At 37.9% G+C, this 17,366-nt stretch overlaps 1 protein-coding gene across 13 annotated transcripts in view; it reads right to left on the minus strand.

Moving 5' to 3' along the window:
- The window catches only part of LOC138311137 (low-density lipoprotein receptor-related protein 2-like), a 173,379-nt gene that overhangs the window by 116,950 nt on the left and 39,063 nt on the right, over window positions 1–17,366 (minus strand). For all 13 annotated transcript variants that reach the window (XR_011206530.1, XR_011206529.1, XR_011206526.1 and 10 more), the window contains exons 16-32: window positions 15,477–15,617; window positions 14,688–14,972; window positions 13,901–14,014; window positions 13,316–13,435; window positions 12,525–12,761; window positions 11,470–11,595; window positions 10,876–11,001; window positions 10,446–10,577; window positions 9,885–10,004; window positions 9,146–9,271; window positions 8,459–8,667; window positions 7,760–7,944; window positions 6,853–7,081; window positions 4,260–4,449; window positions 3,354–3,479; window positions 2,787–2,959; window positions 51–301 (exon numbers count right to left, since the gene is read on the minus strand). Coding sequence is in view for 7 of the 13 variants with exons in the window: in XM_069252604.1 (XP_069108705.1) it covers window positions 51–301; window positions 2,787–2,959; window positions 3,354–3,479; window positions 4,260–4,449; window positions 6,853–7,081; window positions 7,760–7,944; window positions 8,459–8,667; window positions 9,146–9,271; window positions 9,885–10,004; window positions 10,446–10,577; window positions 10,876–11,001; window positions 11,470–11,595; window positions 12,525–12,761; window positions 13,316–13,435; window positions 13,901–14,014; window positions 14,688–14,972; window positions 15,477–15,617 (2,890 nt within the window). In the remaining 6 variants the exon portion in view is untranslated. The remainder of the gene's footprint in view (window positions 1–50; window positions 302–2,786; window positions 2,960–3,353; window positions 3,480–4,259; window positions 4,450–6,852; window positions 7,082–7,759; window positions 7,945–8,458; window positions 8,668–9,145; window positions 9,272–9,884; window positions 10,005–10,445; window positions 10,578–10,875; window positions 11,002–11,469; window positions 11,596–12,524; window positions 12,762–13,315; window positions 13,436–13,900; window positions 14,015–14,687; window positions 14,973–15,476; window positions 15,618–17,366) is intronic.

Consider the following 17,366-nt stretch of genomic DNA (forward strand, 5'->3'; position numbering starts at 1 on the left):
GACCCAATATATTTCCATATTACCCCTCTAAAACAACTAATAATACTTACCCCTTTGAAGGGTCAAGGGTCAAGGACACTGGTTGGTCACAGTCGAGTGGTCGGCCAGTATTTGACATGAGGACCTTGCTGTATTGTTTTCCGTCTAATCTCATCACCTCGATGGTCCCTGCCTTTGTGTCTGCCCAGTACAGGTTCCTGGCTACCCAGTCTACTGCCACAGCATGTACATACCCCGAAAACTTTGACGGCATAAACTGGGTCACATTACCATCTCTGATAGATACTTTCACGACAGATGCCTGCATGGAGTAAATTAATTACAATTTTACAAATGGGGCAAAAATCAAGTCCTGGAGTTTAAACGTTGGTTACTAAGAGCAAATGTTTGAAGTAGAAATTTGATACTTGAGCAACAATTTCAAAACAATTCAGCCCTCTTAATTATGAAACTATGCCAATGGACACAAAACTGCTGCCTATCAAATTTTTTTATTCCACTGCATGGACATGACATGTATAAATTAAAGATATCGCCCGCTGTTCAAGGTGAATTTGAAACTGAAAAGTTCACGTCTTGTACATTTAAATTATTGTCCCTTTGTACCAACATAAATTTCAAACTGTATAAAGTTCCCGTCTTACATTAAAGATGTCCCCCAGCTGTACTACATAAATTTCAAACTGTATAAAATTCCCGTCTTACATTAAAGTTGTCCCCCCGCTGTACAACTTAAATTTCAAACTGTATAAAATTCCCGTCTTACATTAAAGATGTCCCCCCGCTGTACAACTTAAATTTCAAACTGTATAAAATTCCCGTCTTACATTAAAGATGTCCCCCCGCTGTACAACTTAAATTTCAAACTGTATAAAATTCCCGTCTTACATTAAAGATGTCCCCCCGCTGTACAACATAAATTTCAAACTGTATAAAATTCCCATCTTACATTAAAGATGTCCCCCAGCTGTACTACATAAATTTCAAACTGTATAAAATTCCCGTCTTACATTAAAGATGTCCCCCCGCTGTACAACTTAAATTTCAAACTGTATAAAATTCCCGTCTTACATTAAAGTTGTCCCCCCGCTGTACAACATAAATTTCAAACTGTATAAAATTCCCGTCTTACATTAAAGATGTCCCCCCGCTGTACAACTTACTTTTCAAACTGTATAAAATTCCCGTCTTACATTAAAGTTGTCCCCCCGCTGTACAACTTAAATTTCAAACTGTATAAAATTCCCGTCTTACATTAAAGATGTCCCCCCGCTGTACAACTTAAATTTCAAACTGTATAAAATTCCCATCTTACATTAAAGATGTCCCCCCGCTGTACAACATAAATTTCAAACTGTATAAAATTCCCATCTTACATTAAAGATGTCCCCCCGCTGTACAACTTAAATTTCAAACTGTATAAAATTCCCGTCTTACATTAAAGATGTCCCCCCGCTGTACAACTTAAATTTCAAACTGTATAAAATTCCCGTCTTACATTAAAGATGTCCCCCCGCTATACAACTTAAATTTCAAACTGTATAAAATTCCCGTCTTACATTAAAGATGTCCCCCCGCTGTACAACATAAATTTCAAACTGTATAAAATTCCCGTCTTACATTAAAGATGTCCCCCCGCTGTACAACATAAATTTCAAACTGTATAAAGTTCCCGTCTTACATTAAAGTTGTCCCCCCGCTGTACAACTTAAATTTCAAACTGTATAAAATTCCCGTCTTACATTAAAGATGTCCCCCCGCTGTACAACTTAAATTTCAAACTGTATAAAATTCCCATCTTACATTAAAGATGTCCCCCCGCTGTACAACATAAATTTCAAACTGTATAAAGTTCCCGTCTTACATTAAAGATGTCCCCCCGCTGTACAACTTAAATTTCAAACTGTATAAAATTCCCATCTTACATTTAAGATGTCCCCCCGCTGTACAACATAAATTTCAAACTGTATAAAGTTCCCGTCTTACATTAAAGTTGTCCCCCCGCTGTACAACTTAAATTTCAAACTGTATAAAATTCCCGTCTTACATTAAAGATGTCCCCCCGCTGTACAACTTAAATTTCAAACTGTATAAAATTCCCATCTTACATTAAAGATGTCCCCCCGCTGTACAACATAAACTTCAAACTGTATAAAATTCCCGTCTTACATTAAAGATGTCCCCCCGCTGTACAACTTAAATTTCAAACTGTATAAAATTCCCATCTTACATTAAAGATGTCCCCCCGCTGTACAACATAAATTTCAAACTGTATAAAGTTCCCGTCTTACATTAAAAATGTCCCCCCGCTGTACAACTTAAATTTCAAACTGTATAAAATTCCCGTCTTACATTAAAGATGTCCCCCCGCTGTACAACTTAAATTTCAAACTGTATAAAATTCCCGTCTTACATTAAAGATGTCCCCCCGCTGTACAACTTAAATTTCAAACTGTATAAAATTCCCATCTTACATTAAAGATGTCCCCCCGCTGTACAACATAAATTTCAAACTGTATAAAGTTCCCGTCTTACATTAAAGATGTCCCCCCGCTGTACAACATAAATTTCAAACTGTATAAAATTCCCATCTTACATTAAAGATGTCCCCCCGCTGTACAACATAAATTTGAAACTAAAAAGTTTGTGTAAATGAAAATGTGATGCTTCAGCAATTTACAATTAACTTCAAGTGTGATTGGAACAAGCTCTAACTCAATGAAATTGAGACTAGCTAATCACTATCAAACATTTTTCACTGGACCAGACATGTAAAAATGTCTTACATTGAAGATATCGCCCCGCTGTACGACATAGAGGCTGCCGTTAGCACTGTCGATGTCCATGTTCATCCCGCTGAGGACGCTGGCGACAGGAAGTAGAGGGTGAGTCACATTGTCCTCCATATCTATACCCACAATGCCCGATTTTGTCATGTACATCAGGTAGTCTAGGTCGGCTAACAAACAAAAACAGGTAAAACAGGTCAGCTAATGATCAAAACAGGTAAAACACACATCAGGTAATCCTGGTTAGCTAGCGAACGAGGACAGGTAATCCAGGTCAGCGAATTAACAAACAGGTAAAACAAATATCAGGTAATCCAGGTTAGCTAACGAACAAACAGGTAAAATAAACATGTTCAGGTAAAATACATGTGAACTTAATATTTAAACAGGTGACTTGTAGTTCGGTCTCCAATGATGATATATTTCTAATGAGGCCATTTTTGTAGTTAAATTTGCTTTCTTCAATATCTTCATTTCGTAATTTGATCACTGTGACTGTAAATGAATAATCCCAATTTTAAACCATATATCATTCACTTGATTTAAGAAGCACAGTGTACGTACATGGAATACATTTGCTTTCTGTAGCATCCAGTTTCATATCTACAGGACAGGCACAGGAGAATCCCTTTGGCTTCACAGAAGACAGCAGGCATAGATGGCTACAGGACGAGTTGGAACAGGGGTTACCTAGCAACAAAATACAACAAATCAAGCCACTAGTTCTAGTTACAGGGAGAGGGCTAATGTAGGCATTGCCTGTTGGCCAATCCCGATTGTAATATTACAATAAAATATTCTGAAATGAAAAGAGACCTGTTGCCTATCAACATGATACAACAAATCAAGACATAAGTTGCCTAGCAACAAGATGTGATAATTCAAAATGATGGTCATCTAGCTAGAAGTAACATTAAGAAATGTTTTACTGTATAGTCGCTTATATTCACAGGGGATTTAATTTTGCTAAATTTGTGGATTAATTAATCTAATTTCGGAAAAATTAATATCTCGCAAGATTCATGAAAATAATGGTTTTACATATCAGAGCTGGATGTGTGAATGACGATTTCAAAGGCTTTAAATATAACTCGCAAAAATAAGCTCCCACAAAAACAGTTCCAAACAGTTAATCATGAAATTTACATCCACAAAATTTAACAGATATACAGTATAGACATATTTACGACAGCAGCACTTAAAAAAACGAAAGGTTAGCATTTATCACCTTAATAAATTTACCATTGACAGTTCACACCATGTCAATCAAGTCAGTTGAGCACTTCACATAAGGAAATTTTTATGAAATTACTAACTTAAAGTCATTTTCTTTAATTAGTCTCAGAGACCACAATGTCCAAATTCATTAGTCTCAGAGACCACAATGACCAATTTCTATGTCCTGAATTATGACATCATAATTTGATACTTGAAGAGGTTAATGGCTTTTACATCTGATCCTATACTGACCGTCTAAAGCGCTGTATGGTTGTCTGACAGGGTGCATCACTGCGATCCCCAGGGGACGAGAAATACGGCTGATGGTCAGTCCACGGTCCGAGCAGTTAAACTTGTTACACTGGGATACGCGTCCAGCCACTCGGTCAGTCCAGAAGATTGTATCCTCAAATACAACAAGTCCATGTGGGTGCCGCAGAAACTGAAAAGGTTCAGTGATTTAATTTCAATGATAATATTAAGTACTTGGGACACTGCAGATTCTTTAATACAGGAAACCTCTGATTAATTTGAATCAAATAGTTATTGGAAGCCACTAATTTATGAACATAAAAGATAACATTTTTCTGCCTTACATTGCATGCTAAGTAAGTTAGTTCTCAAAACTGGCTTTTGTCAATTTTTAACTTAGAGAGTTTGTAAGTGAATTTCAATTAATTTGAATTGGTTCACCAGGAAACCTGGCTTACACAACGTAATCATTTTACCCCTGGACAAGAGGTGAAAAACAAGAGGCCTAGAGGTCCTGTATCGCTCACCTGGTTTGTAATGCCAAGTTATGTTCTGAATACAGATTCATTGTTTCTTTTCTAAAGGAATTTTCCCTATCAAGGCCCACACATCATTCCCCAAAGGGGGTCAGAGCCAAAATTTATACAAACTCTATTCCCCTTCTGGTTTCTGGTCAGGTCAAATTTGGTAACAAACCATGCAGAACTCTATGACTAGTAGCAATTTAAAGGATTTACCTCTATTTCCTCTATTGGGCGTCGCCCCTCCTACTCCGGGGCGGTAAGATCTATTCCCCTTCACCAAATGATGTTTCTGGCCAAATTTGGTTACATTCCATGCAGAACTCTAGGACAAGTAGCGATTTAAAGGATTTACCTCTATTTCCCCTATAATGCCCCGCCCCTCCTGCCCCAGGGAGGTCAGAGCCAAAATTTATATAAGCTCTGTTCCCCTTCACCCAATGATGTTTCTGGCCAAAGTTGGTTACAGTCCATGCAGAACTCTAGGACAAGTAGCGATTTAAAGGATTTACCTCTATTTCCCCTATTAGGCCCCGCTCCTCCTGCCCCAGGGAGGTCAGAGCCAAAATTTATACAAGTTCTGTTTCCCTTCACCCAATGATGTTTCTGGCCAAATTTGGTTACAATCCATGCAGAACTCTAGGACAAGTAGCGATTTAAAGGATTTACCTCTATTTCCCCTTTTAGGCCTCGCTCCTCCTGCCCCGTGGGGTCAGAGCCAAAATTTATACAAGCTCTGTTTCCCTTAAATTCCCCCAATGATGTTTCTGGCCAAATTTGGTTACAATCCATGCAAAACTCTATGACTAGTAGCAATTTAAAGGATTTACCTCTATTTCCCCCATTGGTCTCGCCCCTCCTGCCCCCGGGGGGGTCAGAGCCAAAATTTACGCAAGCTCTATTTCCCTTCCCCAATAATGTTTCTGGCCAAATTTGGTTACAATCTATGCGAAACTCTATGACTAGTAGCAATTTAAAGGATTTACCTCTATTTCCCCTATTGCGCCCCGCCCCTCCTGCCCCCGGGGGATCAGAGCCAAAATTTACACATTCCAAGCTCTGTTTCCCTTCCCCCAATGATGTTTCTGGCCAAATTTGGTTACAATCCATGCAAAACTCTATGACTAGTAGCAATTTAAAGGATTTACATCTATTTCCCCTATTGGGCTCCGCCCCTTCTGCCCCCGGGGGATCAGAGCCAAAATTTATACAAGCTCTGTTCCCCTTACCCTAAGGATGTTTCTGGCCAAAGTTGGTAACATTCCATGCAAAACTCTATGACTAGTAGCGATTTAAAGGATTTACCTACATTTCAACTATTGGCCCCCACCCCTCCTGCCCCTTGGGGGTCAGAGCCAAAATTTATACAAACTCTGTTCCCCTTTCCTCAAAGATGTTTCTTGCCAAATTTGGTCAGAATCCATGGAGAACTCTATGACTAGTAGCGATTTAAAGGAAATGTTGACGGACGGACGGAAGACGGACGCCGCGCCATAACATTAGCTCATCGGCCCTTCTGGCCACTGGTGAGCTAATAAAAAGTACCCCCCTATTGCCCTCGGGTGGGCATGAGCTCGGTTGAAACTTTAAAATGACAGATGTAGAGTTACTTATCAATATTCTATCAATTTCAGACTAATTTACTTGGAGATTGAAATTTTTGAATAAAAAGTAGCCCCCCCCTCCCCTGCCCCCAGGACAGTGCTTGTGTTTTAGTGACCTCATGTTCATTGTATGTGTCAAATAAAAGTCGCTAATCAAAATTTAAAAAAAACGTAAAAATAAAAAAAAATTGCCCTGGGGGTGGGGATTTCTCAGTTTGGGTTATAGACACTAATAACTGCCACCCTCAGTTCTGCTCTACCTAAATTCAAACATTTTGAGACAAAATATATTGAATATGAACATATTCACTAGGGGGGTACATTTTATGCAAGGGGGGTATGTTTTGGTAAGGGTATAAAAAGTATCCGGATACTATTTATGCAGGAGGTACATTTTATGCATGACACCGGCCCTTTGGGCCAGGTGAGCTAAAAATGTAATTCACTTTTATGACAATAAGTCCTTACATGGTCATTAGCGAAGACTTGTCTACGTCCTGATCCATCATAGTTACAGTATTCTATGTAGTCGAGACGAGCATCAGCAAAATACAGCCTCTTATTGGGATAATCCAAAGAGAGGCCGTTCGGCCAATAGACCTTCTTGGTGACGATACTGGTACGATTGTGTCCGTCCATGTCTGCACGTTCAATACGTGGGTGTTGTCCCCAGTCTGTCCAAAAAATGTACCGAGACCTGTGATAGAGCAAAGCAACAGATTTTGTCATGAAAAAGTCTTTTTGTTTACTCTTACATTTATTCATCACGAGCAATGATTTTGTACATAATTAAGGCCAAAAAGAAAATATGTCTGTTTAAGGTTACCCGACCGACCCTAATTTTTTACTCCAGACCCTAATTTCTTACGAAAAAAAAAATTAAAGTCGGGATTTCAATCTTAGACTCCAGTTACGGCCATTATTTAATAGTGAAAGAAACACAGAAAAAACCCTACCTACCAACCCTATTTTTTTGCCAATGTAACCCTAAACAGACATTTTTTTTTTTTTTTGCCTAATAGCAGTTAGTATTGAGTGCAAAATAACAAAGCAACCAGGGATTTTTAGTATTTTCTTGAAACAAACAAGTTCAAGACCTGGAATGGCAGCTAAATGTTTTGATGTGGATATTTCTCACTAACTAGTATATAATTGATATAATGTTCAAATAATTTTTCAATGAAAGTATTGAGCACTTTTAATTTCCATAACATTTTCTTTAGCTAATCTTACAACACATTTGAAGACTGAGATCTTGTAATAAAGAAAGATTTTTATTTTTTTTTATATCCAAAAAATTAAATTTAATACCTTGATCATGAAATTTTATACATAATTAATTATTGAACATAATGAATGTATAGTAAGTGCCCACCCTTTACGTGGATCGACCTCAATTCCACGTGGATTTGTGATGTTTTGACTGAACAGAATCGTCTTTACGCTGCCATCAAGCTTTGACACCTCAATGGTTTCAAACACATAGTCGTTCCAATAGAGGTTCCCTCCGATCCAATCCACAGCTAAATCTTCTACAACATTCACACCCACTGGGAAAACCTGCAACAGTGAAACAAGTCAATGTTGCATGTTGCATATCTTACATTTCTGCAAGAATGATCGTTTTGTCACTTCTTGAATCCACATTTGTGTTTTGAAACATTTAGCAACATTTGTGATTTTAATCCTTGACCCATATTTGTGATTTTTCTTTTGATCCATGTTTGTGGTTTTACTCTTTCACCAATATTCATGTTTTCATTTCTTGACCCAAATTTGTGATTTTAATCCATGACCCACATTTGTGACCTAATTTCTTGACCATTTTTTTGTGATTTCATTCATTGACCCCTATTTGTGATTTTGTTTCTTGACTCTCAATAATTTTGACTTTTATCAGTGTCTTTCTTGTAAACCCACATACGTTTGATTTCACTCATTGACTCATATTATTTATTTCTATCTTTGATCTGAACTTTGTGTTTCTCAAAGTTTAGCCCTTATGACCAGGATATTTTTGTCCTTTTTTGACTCCATCTGAAAATACAAAGAATTATTGGGACATATAACTAACCTCAGTCAGATAAGAACCATCAACGTTGACCCTGTAGATTCGTTTCTGGGCCGAATCACTGAAGTAGATCTCTTTGTTAGCCACATGGACGTCGAGTCCAGCAATGGACCTTACCCCAAGGAGAGGGATAGCTACATACGAGTGAAGGTCAAGGTCAGCATGAACAATGGCTGTATGGCTGGTCACAATCAGTGACGGCTTGGTGACATCTGTAACAAAGTTTCTATATCCTTTATTTCACTTTCATGCTGTTTTGTAAAATTTTGAATAGTTATTCATTTTCAAATTAAAGTTTCTAAAATCTATAAGAAAATTTCAAATAATGATTTAATTAAAGAATGTACATTATAATTATAGCAAAGGAAAACAAAAGAAGAAGTAACAAGTTTAACTGCTCGGACCGCGGACTGACCATCAGCCGCATCATTAACTGCTGGGACCGCGGACTGACCATCAGCCGTATCATTAAGGACAAGGAGATGGACTAAGGAAAAGAAATGGAATGAAAAAGGGAAGTCCAAGTGTCCAGTAATTTTCAGGCCGAATCATGGAACAGAAATAAGTGTAAAGATGGGATGGAGTAGGAAAAGGAAATTAAGGAATTGAATAAGGGACAAAAATTGGTGTAAAGAGAGATGTGAAACATGTAGGTAATGAAGATATAAGAATAAGGTTGTAAGGACTTACTTCTATCAGCTGCACACTTGTGATGGTCCACTAAAGTGTATCCTTCCCGACACGCACACTTGTAAGATCCTTTGGTGTTGATACACTGCTGGCTACAGGTTCCAGCAACCTCACATTCATCCCAGTCTGTAACAGGGGAGGTAGTCATGTAACAGGGGAGATCACCGTAAGACAGGGAAGGTAATAATATAACATGGGAGGTAATCATGTTACAAGGGCGGTTATCATGTAACAGAGGAGGTAAGCATGTTACAGGGGAGGTAATCATGTAGCAGGGGAGGTAATTGTGTTACAAGGGAGGTAATCATGTAGCAGGGGAGGTAATTGTGTTACAGAGAAGGTAATCATAAGACAAGGAAGATAATAATTTAACATGGAAGGAAAGCATGTAACAAGGGAATTTATCATTTGAAAGGGGAGGTAATAAATCATGTTACAGGAAAGGTAATAATGTAACAGGGAAAGTAATCGTGTAACAGGGGAGATGATAATATAACAGGGGATATAATCAGGTTACAGGGGAGGTAATAATGCAACAGGAGAGATAACATGTAACAGGTAAGGTAATCATGTAACAGGTAGGGTAATCATGTAAAAGGGTAGGTAATAATGTAACACGAGAAGTTATAATGAAACAGGAGAGGAAATCATATAACAGGGAGGCATTGAATGACTTGATCTCTATGGCACCTGGCTAACTATAAATAAATAATCAATAGAGAATAAAATGAGAACTTACCAACACATAACTTTGATCCTTGGAGTCGATGACCCGGGGGACACATACACTCTGCACCTCTTGGCGTCTGGAGACACATAAAGCTACAGCCGCCATTGTCTACTTTACAGTCGTCACTGTCTACAAAACAGTAAGTGTACTTTAGGATTCATCTCAGTATTATAGGATATTTTCATAGGCGCAATTTATGTAATCATTGTTGAGATTAGATTTACAATTTGGTATATCCATTTTTTCAAATTATATTTCATTCAGCTTGACAAGGGGTCATTTAATTTGCAATAAAAATTTCAATGTATCTAAGAAAAATAATTTTTATAGAAACAAGCCAATGAGAATTAACATTTAACAGTATTAACATTTGTTGAATTATTTAATCTGGCAAATGCATTCAGCTTGACTTATCAACGGATCACTAAATTGGTAATCTATAACAATATTTAATACACTTTTAAAATCCTTTGAAGATGTTTAACTAGCCACAGGAGGGAGAAATGATTTAACGGCGTTATCCTTGAAATATATCATCGGAAGTTTAATTTTACATTAAAAGAAACTTACTACAGACAGCGCTCTCATCATGGCCGCCAGGACAATCGTCATTACCATCACACACAAGGGAAGTGTTGACACAAATACGGAACTCTCCAGGACACTGCCACTGGTGTGACGGACACCGAAATGGAGGAGGTGCTACGATACAAATTATTATTGTTACATTATAAAACAAATACGGATCACTCCTGGCTAGACAATAAAAGATTTGAGGTGCTACCATAAAAATATAACATTACATGACAAGTGTGAGAAAATGTATTTGATATATCTTCATTTGTTTCATATCTAATATTTGATTGCTCCAAAATAACTTTAGTTTACAATATTGGTTTCTAGCTTAACAGTAAACTTCACAAAATTGTTTTCAAAGGGAGATCTACCCACAAAAAGAAGTTTAACAACATTGGCAGTTGTCATGGTAACAGATACATACGGCAGTTGAGATTCTGGTCCTCGTCACTGTTATCGCCGCAATCATCATCTCCATCGCACATCCATGACTTGGCAATACAGCGTCCATTTTTACACCGGAAACGATCAAATGAACAGGTAGGGGTTGCTGTAGATACATTAAACCAGAATGATTAACATGAGAAAAGGCATAAAAACAGTTTGAATATTAATATGGCCGTCAGTCTAAAACCACTTTGTTTTCAGAGTCTGACATGATAAATTTTGCAGAACTGTAGATCAAGGGACATATTAAACTTTCATTAATGAAATTTGAGATCTGTAAAGAAAGTCATCTTGAAAGTTGGTCACATTCCAAATTAATTTTTAATTTTACAATCTATAAATTCAAATTAAAGAAAGACATTGAACTTTGACCTAATTCACCGCCAATAGTTTAATATGAGATTTGTTTAAGCAAGCATCAGTTTAGGTTGCTGTAATTAGTCTTAAAGGTTACATCAGACAACATCTATGTAATTATAATTCTAAATTCATAAAACACTGCATAATTGAAATAAAGGATGCAAAAATATTTGAGTGCTTTAAAAAAGCAACTTCTTTTTAAATTACTTACGACAGTCGTCTGGTTCGTCTGAGCCATCTGGACAGTCTGGCTGTCCATCACATTTCCAAGTCAGTGGAATACATCCGCCCTGAGTACAGTTAAACTCGTCCTTCAGACAGCCGTCATCTCGAGACGCTAAACAAAAAACCAATGAATCTTAGACAACCAGAAATGTGTGTAAAAATAAGGGATGGGAAAAACCGTCAGCACCTCTATTTACATTAAAACCTGTAATAGTGACCACCTCTGAATAAAGACAACCTGCTTAATAAAACCACTTTCTTAAATGGCTTTTCATAACACAATGCAACCTGTGTACAAAGACCATTTGGCTAGAGAGACCATTTTCTCTTGTCCCTTTCGATGGCCTTTATAGACAAGTTTGACTGTCCCATGGATGGTCTTTATAAACAGGTTTGACTGTCCCATGGATGGTCTTTATAAACAGGTTTGACTGTCCCATGGATGGTCTTTATAGACAGGTTTGATCCGTGGGTGGTCTTTATAGACAGTTTTGACTGTCTCATGGATGGTCTTTATAGACAGGTTTGACTGTCCCTTGCAGGGTGGTCTTTATAGACAGGTTTGGCTGTCTCATGGATGGTCTTTATAGACAGGTTTGACTGGCCCTTGCAGGGTGGTCTTTATAGACAGGTTTGGCTTTCCCTTGGATGGTCTTTATAGACAGGTTTGAAACTGGATGTGACATTATACAATTGTTGACTGAGGTTGAGGGCAACAGATGATTTGTTGGACTCGAAGACAAACTGTTGCCCGAGGCTGAAGGCCAAGGGCAACAGTTTGTGTAAGGGTCCAACAAATCATTTGTTGCCCAAAAACCCAGTCAATAACTGTTATATTATACCCAATTGTGACATCACTCCCGTCCAACAGCACATTTTAACAGTCGATTTTAACAGTTCTTTGGACTGCTCGACGAACAATTCATTTATTGGCATTTTTGTCAATAGAGTTTATATAGAAACGATTGTATAGGGGTATAACGTAACTATATACATATCCCTTTATTTCATTGAATAAAAGAATAGATAGGAAGTACTTACGACAGTCGACCTCATCACTACTGTCCCGACAATCAGGAGCCCCATCACAGTGATAGCGCTCAGGGATACACTGACGGCCCGTTTTACATGTCCATTTCCCCTCGGTACAGTTCAAGGGGGGACAATCCTGTTCGTCAGACTCATCAAAACAGTCTCTGGATCCATCACACAGCTTACTGTCAGGGATACAGCGTTTATCTCCACACTGGTAGTAATCCACAGCACATGTGTGACTCTCTGCACCAACATTGATGGTAAATCAACAGTAGAAAGGATGCAAAATTTCATGCAAAAAATGTAAGATTTTGTTTCTTAATGTCAACTCTTATCTTTGTTAGAAAGGGCCTTTATCAGAATATATAATAATGAAATCTGAATGTCTTCACATAAGTTGTCAATGGACCCCGGCATCTTGATTCATCAATTGGCCGATGTATATTTCTGAGCAGTTATTTATTTTTGTTTGTTTACCATCGAAGTTAACATAAAGAGGACTTTGATCTGTTAAACTATTTCACTTTTACCTGTTACACTTTTTCACTTTTATCTGTTACACTTTTTCACTTTAACCTATTAAATATTTTTACTTTTACCTGTTACACTTTTTCACTTTTACCTGTTAAGGTGCTTTTGAATGTTTGAATCCTTTAAGAACTCGATCACCACAGAAGCTTTTTACACCTAAGTTCATTTAGGAGGCCTTCATCACTTTAAGAGGTTGAAATACCCCAAAAATAAATATCTTAATTTTCGATATCCAGACGACAAATGAATGGAACTTAAGAACTCACCACAGAAGCTTCCTTCATCAGATCCATCACCGCAGTCATTGTCCGTGTCACACTTGAAGCGGTAGTGAATACACAGTGTATTGTTACACTGGAACTGGTTCTTACGGCATTTCTTTACAGCTGTCATGGAAACCAACTAAATTTACACACTTTATAATGGATTCACATTGGGAACATGATTCTATAATTAACTCATTCACCCCAAAGACACACTTAGACTCTTCTAAATCAAGGACTAGAATAGTCCATTATGAAATTTCAGGGGTAAATGAGTTAAATTAATATACCCCTGCGCACCAATTCAAGTACAAGTATAGACCATTATGAAATTTTGGCGATGAATAAGCTGAATTCTAAAAAGATTATGAATTAGAGGGTCAATATCTTACAACTGTTATTACCTAACTAAGGTACTATTAAATAAAGATTGCTTTTGTACATGTTTATTTCACAAATTATTTGTTTTTTCATCCACATCAATTGTAAGAAATTTAAAGTTTCAATGCATCATTCTTGCACATTCATGCATATGAAAATAAATCCACATCAATAGAAAACTGATTCACAATGTATATATATACTCACGACAATTTTTCTCGTCCGACATGTCGCCGCAGTCATCATCACCATCACAGTGCCAGAGTTTGCCAATACACTTCCCATTCTTACAGTGAAACTGGTGAGGTGGGCAGGTTGTTCCTGGAAAAGATATTCTATCGTAATTATTTGTTAATTTACTATGACAGTATTAGCAATTTTCCATCTTTCATAGGAGCTAGAAAAAAATTATTTGATGAAGATCAAATGACCTCCATGAACATAGATATTGTAAACCAACTGTTTGCATGCTATTTCATTTAAAGTACTTCACAAGTGATTAGAATTCATGAAAACAAATCATCATCAACTGCAAGTTTACTATTCCATGTTTGCATATTGCAGACTTATCTGCCCTTGCGGGTAGGTATTGATTGTGATGTCAGGTATTTACGAGTGTAACGTCATACTTTTCTGAGAAAACGACGTGAATTGCACACACAAAATAATGACGTCACAATGGATACCTACACGCAAGGGAGCTAACTCTGTAATATGCAAAGACGGAATATTAGAGCTTTTAAAATGTAAACAGCAAAATTAAGATTGGGTCTGAAAATGCAAGATTAAGTCACCTTTTAACTTATTTCCATGTGGTATCTAAATACATGTAAATCGTGGAATGTGGAATTAATATCGTGGAACAGAGATTGGGCACAAAAAGGGTTATCAAATTCACCGCCAAAATAAGCAAGACATATTTTGCTTTTAATTACTCTTGAAAAGCTTTAAGATCCCCAATTAAAGATCTACAGTATTACAATGTTGTACGTACTTTTGTCACACTCCATCTCATCAGAGTGGTCTAAACAGTCATTATCCTGGTCACAGCGGAAAGCTTGCGGAATACACCGACCGTTTGCACAGCGGAAGTTTCCAGGCAGACATTCTGTGGTCCTGTTTTCACTCGGATCAGCCACACAGTCACGCTGACTCTCCGCGATCTTCTTCCCGAACGGACACCCACAGACCCTTCCCAGGGCTCCAGAGTCCCTGGAGTATGGGACGGGGAAACAGAAATGTGAGCAGTCTCCGTTACGATTTTGACAAGGATGACTCTCTGTAAGCAAATAGTCGTAAATTTATTATTGTAAGGTTTCGCCTTCCTAGCAAAAGCTCAAAATTAAAGAAATTTTACAATCAAAATTTTTACATGTATTATCATGATTACTTTTTGTAATCAAATGGTAGCAAAAGCACAAATTAAAGAAAAAAACATTTTAATGCTTTCAATTTTTGCATGTACAGTTATGTATGACTTGTACAACCAACCATTAGTTAATCAGATCCCAACTGTGTCATTGTATAGCATTTTCCTTTTTAATCTTTCACTAAAATACTTATAATCCAGAAACCTGGCCATACGGCAAAAATATTCTGGTCCCAGTGATATTTGGTTGAGACAAATAACATTGTAATATCATGAACTATAAGGATTGCATATTAGGGCAATACGGTTAAATCGTATGGACTAAATAAAGACGATAAAATTGAGTGAATTTGGTAATAAATTTCAGCAAATTTGGTTGTTGTTTTTTTTTTTTGACAGTAACACATTCTTTACCTGGCTTTCTTTGTATGCCTTTATCATAGATGGTGATATCCCGTAGAAACTCTATACCGCTCCGTAAAGTTGTCTGATGACGACCCTCATAATCGGTACGGATCAGTGATTCAAGTTTCCAGTCAGAAAAGTAAACATGGTCTAAAACAAAACAAGAGGCCCATGGGCCTGAACGGTCATCTGAGTACCTTGGCAATAATCATATAGGAAATTAATTAGATATAGTGTCATGGTTGCCATCTTCGATTGGGGATCAACCAGAGATGTAACAACACTTTGTTGGGACCATGTCAGGCTCCTTTCATGCAATTTTCAGCCAAATCGAACCGGTAGAACTTGAGAAGAAGTTCAAAATGTGTTTTCAAGATGGCAGCTGTGGCGGCCATCTTGGATTTCGGATCAACCCGAAAAATAAGAACACTTTGTCGGGACCATGTCAGGATCATTTCATGCAAGTTTCAGCCAAATCGCACTTGTAGAACTTGAGAAGAAGTTCAAAATGTGTTTTCAAGATGGTGGCTGTGGCGGCCATCTTGGATTTTGGATCGACCCGAAAAATAAGAACACTTTGTCGGGACCATGTCAGGATCATTTCATGCAAGTCTCAGCCAAATCACACCGGTATAACTTGAGAAGAAGTTCAAAACGTGTTTTCAAGATGGCGGCTGTGGCGGCCATCTTTGATTTCGGATCGACCCGAAAATAACAACACTTTGTCGGAACCATGTCAGGATCATTTCATGCAAGTTTCAGCCAAATCGCACTTGTAGAACTTGAGAAGAAGTTCAAAATGTGTTTTCAAGATGGCGGCTGTGGCGGCCATCTTGGATTTCTGATCAACCCGAAAAATAACAACACTTTGTCGGTACTATGTCAGGATCATTTCATGCAAGTTTCAGCCAAATCGCACCGGTAGAACTTGAGAAGAAGTTCAAAATGTGTTTTCAAGATGGCGGCTGTGGCGGCCATCTTGGATTTTGGATCGACCCGAAAAATAACAACACTTTGTCGGAACTATGTCAGGATCATTTCATGCAAGTTTCAGCCAAATCGCACTAGTAGAACTTGAGAAGAAGTTCAAAATGTGTTTTCAAGATGGCGGCTGTGGCGGCCATCTTGGATTTTGGATCGACCCGAAAAATAACAACACTTTGTCGGGACTATGTCAGGATCATTTCATGCAAGTTTCAGCCAAATCGCACCGGTAGAACTTGAGAAGAAGTTCAAAATGTGTTTTCAAGATGGCGGCTGTGGCGGCCATCTTGGATTTCGGATCGACCCGCAAAATAACAACACTTTGTCGGGACCATGTCAGGATCATTTTTATGCAAGTTTCAGCCAAATCGCACTTGTAGAACTTGAGAAGAAGTTCAAAATGTGTTTTCAAGATGGCGGCTGTGGCGGCCATCTTGGATTTCGGATCGACCCGAAAAATAACAACACTTTGTCGGGACCATGTCAGGATCATTTCATGTAAGTTTCAGCTCAATCCCACTGGTCAAACTTGAGAAGAAGATTGAAATGTGAAAAGTTTACGCACGGCGGACGGCGCACGGCGGACGGCGGACGGCGCACGGCGCACGACGACGGACGAAGCATGATGACTATAGGTCATCCTGACCCTTCGGGTCAGATGACCTAAAAATATTTGATGATAAAATAATCTTTATCATAATCATCAATAATAATAATTGTAAAATGAACTGATTTAAAAAACAAGAGGCCCAAAGGGCCTTAACGGTCATCTGACTACCTTGACAATAGTAAAATTAATTATATATGGTGTCACTTTGTCAGAATCATGTCAGGATCATTTTCAATTTCTTTCAACAAATTTTATTTCAAACAAGAGGCCCAAGGGCCTTTAAATATAGGAAATTAATTAGACAT

Source organism: Argopecten irradians, chromosome 16 (genome assembly GCF_041381155.1).
Source record: "Argopecten irradians isolate NY chromosome 16, Ai_NY, whole genome shotgun sequence".
Taxonomy (NCBI): Eukaryota; Metazoa; Mollusca; class Bivalvia; order Pectinida; family Pectinidae; genus Argopecten; species Argopecten irradians.